The following is an 11,525-nucleotide window of genomic DNA, read 5'->3' as shown; positions in this document are numbered from 1 at the left end:
GAGGGCCTCCCGCTGCGGCAGGGGCGGTGGGGCTGCTGCTCCTGAGAGGGGACCCACGCCAGGGAAGTTCACAGAGAACTGTCTCCCCCTGTGAGGCTGTGGGATCCCTCCCACGGAAGACTCCTCTCCCAGAGCAGCGGAAGGAAATCTTGGTGATGAACTGACCAAACCCCCGTACCCTGTCTCCCTGCACTGTCGGTGGGAAGGAGGGAGGGGCTGGGGGGAAAAGGTGTTTTACGGGCTTATTTTACTTCTCATTATCCTCCTCTGATTCTGTTAGCAATGAATTCACTTTGTAACTTTAAGTTAAGCCTGTTTTGCCCTTGAAGTGTTTTTCTCTCGGTCCTCACCTCAACTAATGAAGCCTTCGTTAATTTTTTTCCCCTCTCTCCTCTGCCCAGCTGTGGCAAAGGAGGGTGAGCGAGCGACTCTTGCGGGTGCCTGGCGTTGGGCCAGCGTCAAACCACAACAAAATGTTTCACACCTTTTCTTCTGAGAGACTCAGAAGTATCCCCTGTACTGTGCCAAGATGAAATCCTCTGTCTTGCAAGGTCACCCCGCTACTGAAAGCAGTTTTGGAGATGTAAACTCTACAATACCTTTGGCAATACTTTGTGTGGTGATTCTAACATAGCACGTAGTAGTCTACCTCTCCTTCTCACCAAACTGCAGGTTTTCACGGGACAATAGCCCTGCCTCTGTAGATCACAGGAAATCCTGAGTGTGAAGTAGGAATATCCCATCCAGGCTACACAACTGTTTGGGATTGGCATAATTTTCACATCACAATACTTGTTGCTCTGAGGTGTTCTTAAAATTTCTGCAGAGGTTTGTGGTGGGACAGTTCAATCATCCCCTTGCCAAGAAAAAAATATTTTGGTTCTGATCCAAAATGTTTGCAGTGAAGTGCTGCCAGTAGGATGTCTAGTCAGAAGAATGTAAGATGGATATTCATAAGCAGTGATAACAAACTTGTTGGCCTTTTTTCCTGGTCAAGTGTGAAATGTAACTGCAATGTAACAACAATGCAGAGGGCCCCTGAAGCAGTGGTTCTTCTGTACGGCCTGTTGTGGCTCCAGAAAGTTGAATCCTTTAGAAATTTCCTGCAGAAAAAGGAATACAAAGGATTTTAAGATGCAGTGGTGTCTGTGAGATCACATGTGATGAAAAATGCTGAAGTTCTGTGCAAAGCTTTCTGGTTCATTTCTCTCCAAGCACATCATCCATGAGACAATGATCTCAGAAGTTATGGGCTGCCATATTAAACACTGGAGAAGTAATCCCTGGAGGACTAAACAAAATCCACGACTGTAGATGAGAATATGAAATACTGTGGTTTCCAGTCATAGGGCTGGTGTGTTTCCCTTGCACTGGCTTCCCAAGAAGTCCAAGGGTATAATGAATTGTCCTGGAAAAGCCGATTTGGCATTTTGTTGGAATATCCGGGTGCAAAGTCTGCAATACCAGATTTTGCTGGGAAGAGTGATGAAAAGCTCCCTGTTTCTGGAAAGCATTGCACCAGAGTGTTGCAGCCATGGGAAATACTCACTGTCCTGTGTGTGGGACTTAAGAAGTCATTCCTGTCAGCTCAGCAATAACCACTGCCTTCTCCTCTTTCTGTTTCTAGAGGTACGGTCCCCTGAGGCAAGCAAACCTGGTTTGTACTTCTTCAGGGTAAAAACTCTTTGCTTTCCCAGTCCCCATCCTGCTGCCCATCCACTTTGAGAGCTGTGGGAAGAGAGCTGCCATTGAAGACAGGTAAAAAAGCTGTTCAGTTCCTCAGCCTTGTCCTGATCTATTGTTACCAGTCCTCCAGCATTGTTTGTTTGGGGGAGAGGGCTTGATACCAGTGAACAGTTGTCCATAACCTTACTCAATGTGTTGTTCCTTTGAATTCAGAGGAACTCGTTTGTTTGCAGATGGTCCCTTTTCCTAAAAAGACAGAACATCTATTTTTCTTAAAAAAAGAACCAACCCCAAGCCACCCAATTTCCCATGAGTAGTTTCCCAAGCCTGCCGGGAACAGGCAGTGGTTGCACCCTCAAGGCTGCTGTGTGTGTTTCTGCGAGAGCTGCAGCTAACTCTGGGTTGTGATCACTGCTAACACATCCATGGAGCGAGAAGTATTGTGGGTGGTAAAATACCTCTGCATACTAGCTTCTGCAGTGCTGCTAGTTTGGTTTAGAGCATCAGCTTTGACTTTGTTATTAGCAGAAAAGGAGTGAATGAGGCGTTTGGGAATTTTTCTTGAAGACTTGTTAACAATTCTTTTAACACTAACTGGACCATAATTTGTGCAAAGAGGGGCCTGCCTAAGTAGTGGCAACCCAGTCTTCTATCTTTGCATTTATCTGAAGAGTTTGGCTTAGGAATAGTAAAGAAGGGGTGCCACCACTGCTGTGATGTTCTGAGAACGAGCCAACCCAGCCCACTAAAATCACAAACGTCGCAGGATTTCTCCCAGCACAAAGCTGCCAGCAACTAGGACTCAGGCTACCCTGGAGCCCCAGATGCCACCTCTGACCTGAGCCCAAGACACCGGGGGAATGAAGGTTTTTTCCCATGGAAAACAGCCACCGTTTGCATCCATATGCGTTTGCATATGGCCCAAACGGGGTGCCGCCTCCTAGAATCATGAACATGGCAGGATTTCTCCCAGGCCAAAGCTGCCAGCAGCTAGGACTCGGGCTGCCCTTAGAGGCCCAGATGCTACCTCTCACCTTACAGCAAGACAGTGGGGGAATGAGTTTTGTTTCCCCTGGAAAATGGCCACCATTCCTGTCCAGTCACTTGTGGCTGATGGTGGGGTACCACCTCCAAACTCACAAATGTCACAGGGTTTCTCCCAGACAGGACTCTGGCTGTGCTTAGAGGCCCAGACACCACCACCTCTGACCTTATTTTGAGACACTGTGGGGCTGTCTGTTGTGGAAAATGGCCTTTGTTCACATCCAGGCGCCTTCGGGCAAAAGCCCACCACAACGGGAGCTTTGATTTCCCAATTTTTGTAGTGAAGCAAGAGATGGAGGAGGAATCCCTGCCTTGGACTGTAATATTTACAGCTAGAACGATCTCCTTTCTCTTTGGAGCATATTTTGTATTTATGGGGACTAAAATAGTTTACTTGTATTCTGGTGTGAACTTTTTCAGGGAAAAACTAACAAGCTGAATAAAATGAAGAGGTGAAAATCAAAATGAAACTAGCCCTACTTCCAGTTAAATTAACTGGTGTGATCAGACTGCTTTTATGCATTTAAAACCTGGGAAGTCTAGAAATAACTTGCAGAGATGACATTGTCAGGTGCTGCTGGGAAGTGTTTCCAGTCATTGTGTGGGAATATCCAGAAGCAAGGTTGCTAGATTCTTGGGCCATCAGAGATTATTTTTTTATTAGTGGAGCAGTAAATAGCCTTTTGTAGCTAATTTCTTGTGTTCATTTGCCTGTGTTATAGTGTGGTAGTAATTTCTGCATGCACGTTGCAAGTTGTATGGCTGCTTGCATGTAAATCTCTTACTCAGGTCAGTTTGCATGTTGTTAAGGTCATGTAAATTCACATAAATATTGTAACCTGGCTTCCTTTGTTTCTTCCTGCAGTCCATACTCACTTCATTGCTGCTGGATACCAATCACAATTCCACTTTTGATGAAGCTGTGCTAAGAACAGATGCACCAGACAGCACAGATGACCAGCCAGGGGTACTGCAGGAGAACAGATTCACTGGGAAAACAGGATGGATGGGATCCTCCCACGCTGGGGAGGGTAGAAAAGAGGATGATCCCAATGAAGATTGGTGTGCTGTGTGTCAGAATGGAGGGAAGCTCCTTTGCTGTGAGAAGTGTCCCAAAGTATTTCCATCTGTGTCATGTCCCTACATTGATGAACTTTCCAAGGTAATTATGACCCCTTCAATTCCATCTAAAATTGTAGCAAAAGACATTAGACTTGTATTGTGAAAGCCCGGATAAGAAGTTTCAGTCTCAGAGAAAGAGCAGTGTCTTCTTTAAATATCAGCATAGTTCACTGGTGTAAAATATTTGGATAGCAACTTAGATTAGCCCATTGATCATCTCTGTGCTACTCTGAACAGACATACTTCTGGAACTATATCTTTCTTTTAAATGTCATTTGAAATGGCACATAAAAATGTTTCTCTTAGTTTTTGAAACTTCAGATTCCAGGGGTTTTCTTATTAAAACAATGCTATGTTACAGCTTTGTGCCATAAGGAAAACCCAGTAAGCTTACAGTAAGCACTTAAATCAATAAATACTCTTTCTGGCAAGGAAACAAAAAGTAATCTTGAAGCAGGTAGATAACTATGTATTACAAGACTTGGTTTCTATTAAAATTAAATATTCAAGAACAAGTCTTTAAAATGTCTCATTTTTACTGGATCATTCAGTGGATGATCTGAGGTAACGATGTCTGAGGGCAAGGGAGCCAAACCAGCTTGGTGGCAGGTGTTCAGATCCATAGAGGTGCATGCTACTACAAGTGCACTGTGTTCCTGGGCTCCAGAGCACAGTTAGCTGAAGTTTCCTCCTGACTTCAGATGTATCAGGGTTTTGTTCTGATCTTTGTGGGGTTGCTTGCTTTTTTTTGTTTCCCAGCTGTAGGTCTGCCAACAAACTTTAGTCCCTCAGCATTAGTTCCTTCAAACACACAAAATAATGTTGTTATTATTATGGCAGCAGGGTCAGTCAGCTGCTTTCATGATTGCTTTTTGTTCCTGTTTCAGATGGATAGAGCAATGTCATAGGTTCATACACTCACAGGATGGTTTGGGTTGGAAGGGACCTTTAAAGGCCCTCTAATCTGAACCACCCTGCAATGCTCAGGGACATCTTCAACTGGATCAGGTTGCTTGGAGCCCCATCCAACCTGGCCTTGAATTTCCAGGGCTGGGGCCTCTACCACCACTCCAGGCAACCTGTGCCAGTGTTTCACAACCCTCACAGTAAAAAACTTTTTCCTTTTATCTAGTCTGAATCTACCCTCTTTCAGTTTAAAACAATGTTCTCATATAGATTCGTAAGGCCTCTGCATCTTTTTTCCTTCACTCCAGCCTACCACATTCTTCCTGATTCTTGGATATTGTAATGCATCATTCCTCTATCTTTAATTTGTTTCTTGTTTTCTTGTATCATAAGATCTTCAGGTCATGGCCTGTATCAATTTTTGCATGTCTGCCACATCATTTCTGTAAGGCTCATCCAGGCACAGAGGTGACATTGTCATAAATCACTCTGTGAAGTTAAGACAGTAGAAAGTAAAACTTCTTCTTGAAGCAAAATGCCCGTCATTCACCAGTGTATGCTGAAACTGGAAGATGGTGAAAATCTTTGGATCACTCTGAATAGGAAACAGTAAGATTTTATTTTTAAATTTTTGAAGTCTTCTGCCTTACTATTGAGATGAAATAAAGGGTGCTGCAGAAACCATTTCCCATTTATGGAGACGCTGTTATTAGAATGTACCTCTGAGCAAATACATGCAGTTGGATCTCATAACTGGTTATTGCTGGATTCTGTCTTCTGTGTGACGATTCAGCCCTCTGGTGGTTATCTGCAAGCATGCAAGTTTCTTTTTCTGTGGAGAACTATATGAAAAACATAGACTGTTCATAGTTTTTTAAAACTGAGAGGTTCATAAATTGTGTTCAACAATCAGTGGACATAGCTTGCAGAACTAATTATGTCATAGTCTTATGCTGACCTTTAAATCTCCAGGGTTGTCTTATATAAACTGGTAAAATCATGAACATCTGAAAGTTTTAGGGAGTGAAATATTTTCAGTTTTACAAAAACTCTTGTCTGTGGTAATCTCTGTAGATTAGTAGTGTGCTGTAACAGATCAAGCTTGTAGAGAATACGTAGTTCTCACTATAATACTAATACTTTTCCTTCTGTTCAGCCCACATGATGCCTTTAGTCTCTCTGTAGTTATGGTTGTACAGGGCTCTTAAAAGTGCTTTCCTTAAATCCTGTGAGCTCAAGTGAAAAATTTCAGTACTGACAAAGGTAGAAATCATCTGTCTGTCTTTCTGTTAGGACACCATTAATGACACCAGTGCCACTAAAAGGAAACAAAGCTGTAGTAAAGCATTTTGGCCAGCTGTCTCAGCCTTTTGTAGTGTTTTAAAAATCACCACCAACAAAACAACAGAGATGCAGAGAAAACCCACCCCACAGATGAGGGACTTACCCAGAAATATGTGGAAAGCCTTCTGTCAAAGGTGTGCTCCCTCACACAAAGTCTTTTTGTCTTCTTTAGTGGAGAGTGGATTTGTACATTCTGTTGGGATTTGTCCAAGCCAGAAGTTGAGCGTGACTGTGATAAACCTGCTCACGGCTCTGAAAAAAGAAAATTGGAAGACACCATGGGTTTGGCACCCATAGACCGTAGGGTAAGGATAAAATTGCTATTTAAACCTTTTAAACCGAAGCAGTTTTGAGCTGTGTTAGAAACTTTCATCAGTGTTTTACCTGATTTCAGTTGAGAACTTGTGTAAATACACCAAAATTAGTATTTTATGTGGGCTCTTAGTCTACATGTAGAACCATTTATGGCAGAGTACTAGGGAGAAGACTCTCAGGTTCACGATGTACGACACTGATAATGTGGGTGATTTTGATGAGATTTATTGCTAATACAGTACCTAAATATTGCCAATGCAGTGTATTATACCAGCAGGTCTAAAGGGCTGTAACATAAGCAGGTACAGCTGGAAACGTGCAGGTTTGCAGAAAGCACAATTGCAAAGCAGCAGAGCACCCACGGAGCTACTTTAGGATTTTATCTCCACATGTGGCTGGATCTTAGCCCTGTTACTCCCCTGTCCAAAACGGAGTGTTCCCATCTTCGGGCTGGATGTACCCTGCAGGTGTCCCATCCCTGCTGGGGTGGGATCCACCTGGAAGCTGCCCTGCAAGCTCTGGAGATCAGTTTGCCCAGTTGGCCCAGTCTCCAGGAGCATTTTGTACCCTTTTGCAGGCTCATGTGTACCAAGATCAATCACAATCTTCACCATTCCCCCATCTCTGGAATGCATTGATTATGCAAGCATCCAGACAGCTCCTCCTGCAATTCCCACCTGGTGTTCTTATCTTAGGATAAATCACATCGCCCATCAAGAGCAGTGTGTGTGTTTGTGTGTGTGTGGAGGACAGACTGTCGAACCATTATTTACATGGCTCAACGGACATTTTGCATTAAATGTAAGTCCTTTAAAGATTCTGGTAAGGGATCAGCAAGCATAAAATCACACAAAAGTATTTCTAGAATCTCTCTCAAGGCTCAAGATCCAGTTTAATATATTTGTATACACAAAGAAAAAGGGGGAATACTAAGCATCTGTTCCATATCTTCTGTAGTTTGTGATTTTAGAATAAACCGTGTAGGATTCCTGAATTACTTGGGTCTCTATTTGTCTTGACACAGAAGTGTGAAAGACTGCTGCTGTACCTCTACTGCCATGAAATGAGTCCTGCCTTTCAAGATCCAGTTCCTCCCACAGTACGTACCTCACTTCTTCCCATTTTATGTTAGCAGCATATTTGCCGTGTTTCTAATGGCATTCCAAACTCCATTATCAGAAGTCAAACTCCACAGATATTGAATACATTAAACATGTTTAATTTTATTAAAACTCCGTGAAGGGGGGAAGTTAAAAGTTGAAGCACTGGGTTGGCAGGGGATTTACAAGTAAAATTCCCCAATAGCTGATTTTACTTAATACTTCAGAAATAGTTACAGAAAATAAGTTCTAACACTGCTAACTTCATATCCTGAGTGATATCACTGAGAAGGTGAATTAGGATGTTTTTGGGGGTTTTAAACATTACCTGATTTTGAGGACTGGGGTACTCCATAGTACTGATACGATATAGAATTTCTTATTGTTAGCTTGAAATTTGTTAGTTCAAAATGGTACACAGTACCTGGGTGCATTAGAAGTCCAAGGACACACAGAGCTACCACCATGATCAGATGAAAGATGTTCTTCAAACAAGTCAGTGGCGAAGGACAATTAAATTGGGAAAGGGTTCATCTTTTGTAGTATGTTCCTATGCAGCCTTTATTCCATTTAAATAAGAATTCTGAAGAACATTCCACAGGGTTTAATAATAAGAAATGGCACAAGAGATTCATTGATTAACCATATGATGGCCATGTCTTACTAAATTCAGGTATGAAAAATGTGAATTTAGTTAGGAGAAAGTAGGAAAAAAATAGAAATTAAAATTTAAATTAGAAAAAAAAAATACTACCACTGGTTTTCTTCTTACTTACTTTCTTATTCTTTCTAAAGAAGAAAAATCTTAACCCTACAGCCACAGTTTGAGTATCAAAACCGTTGATATCTCTGAAATTTGCCACCATTTCAAAGGACTTATTTCATATGGTGGTCTTGAGAACGAAACTTAATAGATAGCTTATTTGACTACACGTGAAAACAGTGTCCACACCAAGTCATTGGCTCTATTATATGTAGTCCATGGAGGTGGAGGGTTTATGTTTCTCTATGATTTTAAAACAGGCATTGGAAGGAGTATATTTTAGTCACCAAATTGTCATAGATCACTGTTATTCCAGAAGCTGTCTGCATGTTAAAAACCACAATTCTTATATGTTTGCGCTATACTTTGAAGATGAGACTAAACCTTGCCCACTCCCTCAAATCTAAAGGCTTATAAAACAATAAATTATGAACATGATTACATTTGGGAGGGTTGGTTTTTTTTCTCCACTAAGGTCCCTGATTACTACAAAATAATCAAAAAGCCTATGGGTTTGTCAACCATCAAGGAAAGACTTGAAGTGACCAATTCATTCTACACAAAGCCAGAAGATTTTGTGGCTGATTTCAGACTGATTTTCCAAAACTGTGCTGAATTTAATGAGGTTAGAAAAGTAGATACTTTATCAGGTTTTGTTGGTTTAGTTGCTTTCAGGAAAACTGTAATGGGGGTAGAACTTCCAACACAAGAATTTATTGTATTAAACTTGTTTTGATGATGAGACTGAGGTGAAATCATCGATCAGATTTGACACTGCTGTGGTCTGAGATGACTCTGCAGTGGAGATCTTTCCATGGAGGGGAGGAGGATGGTAACAAACATAGCTGAATGGCAGGACAGCAGGTGAAGAAAAGGACAGTTTTTTATCATGCAGGTTAATGGTGGGCATTATGATTTAAAAATTGGTTTCGTCCTCCTTGTCTCAGATCTTAAATTCAGTGGGATTTTCGTTCTGGGAGCTCTGTACTCACCCTTATGATTTCAAGTTGCATGTTGAGTGATTATTATCCCCTACTGCACATAAGGGAACACGTGGTGAAATAGGGATGCAGGTTCTGAGTGGACCACAAAATGAGAGAGAATTACAGTGGAATAAAGGCTTCTCCAAGTGGCCTCCATGGGGTTCTCATCCAGTCATCCTTGATAGCCAGGAGTTATTCCCACCACAGTGATCTCCACTTCAGGAAACTAAAAGCTCTGGTGGCTGTGGATGACTTTAGGACTGCCTAGTCTTCCACATTACAGTCATTGTCTACTGAGTAATATTTTCACTGTTACTAAAAAGATCTGTAAGCTAGAGAAGTTTCTAACACCCTGAGGACGTATCTATGTGTTTCACAGCGTAACACAACTTCTGTCCCCCTGCCCCCACCCCAGTCAGGATTTAAGAGTTCTTAGAATCTCTTTACATAGCTTTCAGAACCCAGGCAGTGTGGCTTTTGTGAGTGGCTTCTGTGGTCACCTGTCAGAGAAAAAAATCATTGGGGGGTGTTGAAAGATCTGCCCTCGCTCTCTGTTTTGCAGACTCGTGCTCTTTGGGACCCTGTGTTCTGTAGCCATTCTTGCTGCTGATTGATGTTTTCTTGTCGTTTGTACCTAAAAGTCCTAGTGTGACCTGAGTACAAAGCTATTTCATGATGCACTGATGATGTTAATTCACCCAACAGCCTGACTCAGAAGTGGCTGATGCCGGCATGAAACTCGAGGCCTACTTTGAAGATCTTCTAAGGAACCTTTATCCTGAGAGAAAGTTCCCTGTACAGCCAAGCAGCCAGAGTGAAAAAGAGAATCCAGAACTTACTGATGACTCAGATGATGACTTTGTACAGCCCCGGAAAAAACGCCTCAAAGGAGAAGACCGTCAGTTGCTTAAATGAGCCCCATGCGTTACGACAGGAAGTTTTTTTAAAACTGAGAATATTTATCACTGTTCTCACTGTTTTGACTTGTAGGTTTGTGAATATTTACTAGACTTTCTACCCCATCTGAAACACAAATCTAATGGAGATCAAGGCATGTGAAGAGCTTCTCTGAAGTTCAAACCTTTCATCTCTTTTCTGGAGCAGCTCAGAAATTGCCATTTGTGTGGGGTGACAGCTGTTTAACTTTGCTTTGAAGAAGAAGTTTGTATAGAATTGAACCTCAAAACATGACATGGGTTCAACATGTGGCTGAGTTTGAAGAAAATGTGATCTCACCAGATTTTTAATTTTACCAAAGGCATGTGGCTGGCCATAATTTGATCTCTCTGTACTGCATTCAACACAAACCACGAAAAAAGATGGTGTAATGTTACTGTCCTGCAATACTGATTGGTATAATGAGAGTGTAGTTGCCCCCAAAGAAGTTACTGGGAATTTTAAAATGTAAGGGAGAGGGTATCAAAAATAACTTTAAAAAAAAGGAAGAAGAGGAATTTGTTTGAGAGTTTCTAATGGAGGAAGTAAAGGACAGAATACTTTGGTTTGCACCATTTTTCTCACCACCAGCAGGAAACAATGGTATTTCTGTACTATTTTGTTTAACAGGTGTCTCAAGTGTGATGATTGGAAAATCTTGAGTGGAAAAATGTTTGTTTGCAAAACCAGTCATTTTTGTGTATTTTTAAAGACGGGAGAAAAAGCATCCTTTCTGTCCACAATCCCTTGTTCTTTTTCCGTATTTCTAAATCTGTCATTGTCAGAATGCAACCAGCATTCACCTGGGAATACACAAGTTTGAAGAGAAAGAAGGCTCTTCAGCCCTTCATCTATCCTGGTTAAGATCACCACAAAATGAGGATGAAGTACCTTATTTTGTTTGGTCTACTTTCCAGAAGCTCTGACAACAACATTAGGATTGCTTCTGCCCTCCGAGGCTGCAGAGTTAGAGCAGTACTTGTCTGTGGTTGCCCTAGCTATTGTTTTTTAGTCTTCATTTATGTCATCTTAAATGAAAACTCAGTGTTTGGGAGAGCAGACAGCCATTTGGATTAATTGAGCTCTGACTGTGCCAGAATTCTGCAGTTTGACTTGTGAAGAAAGTTGAGCGTACCCAGGCCTGCTTCTGCCTGGCTCTGGAGCCCTGGTGTGGTGCTGTGCATGGAAGAGACTGGATCCAAGTGCTGCTTGTGCCTCTCTGCTGCGTGCGTGTGGAATGAGAAAAAGGCCTGGCTTTGCCTCTCACCCGATGAGATCGTGCCTGTCTTTGTCGTAGGGTGGCACTGCACACTAAAAAAGAGACGC

At 42.0% G+C, this 11,525-nt stretch overlaps 1 protein-coding gene across 1 annotated transcript in view; it reads left to right on the top strand.

Moving 5' to 3' along the window:
• TRIM24 (tripartite motif containing 24) overlaps window positions 1-10,225 on the top strand; it is a 25,282-nt gene extending 15,057 nt beyond the window's left edge. The window contains exons 2-8 of the mRNA XM_017740037.1: window positions 1,628-1,758; window positions 3,596-3,892; window positions 5,152-5,367; window positions 6,275-6,407; window positions 7,442-7,516; window positions 8,756-8,905; window positions 9,969-10,225. Coding sequence (XP_017595526.1) covers window positions 5,294-5,367; window positions 6,275-6,407; window positions 7,442-7,516; window positions 8,756-8,905; window positions 9,969-10,178 — 642 coding nt within the window. The 5' untranslated portion in view covers window positions 1,628-1,758; window positions 3,596-3,892; window positions 5,152-5,293 and the 3' untranslated portion in view covers window positions 10,179-10,225. The remainder of the gene's footprint in view (window positions 1-1,627; window positions 1,759-3,595; window positions 3,893-5,151; window positions 5,368-6,274; window positions 6,408-7,441; window positions 7,517-8,755; window positions 8,906-9,968) is intronic.
• The last annotated feature ends 1,300 nt before the right edge of the window (window positions 10,226-11,525 follow it).

The sequence above is a fragment of the Corvus brachyrhynchos genome, unplaced genomic scaffold (genome assembly GCF_000691975.1).
Source record: "Corvus brachyrhynchos isolate BGI_N302 unplaced genomic scaffold, ASM69197v1 scaffold27, whole genome shotgun sequence".
NCBI lineage: Eukaryota > Metazoa > Chordata > Aves > Passeriformes > Corvidae > Corvus > Corvus brachyrhynchos.
The sequence above is the reverse complement of the archived record's forward strand: the minus strand, read 5'-3'. Positions and strand labels throughout refer to the sequence as shown.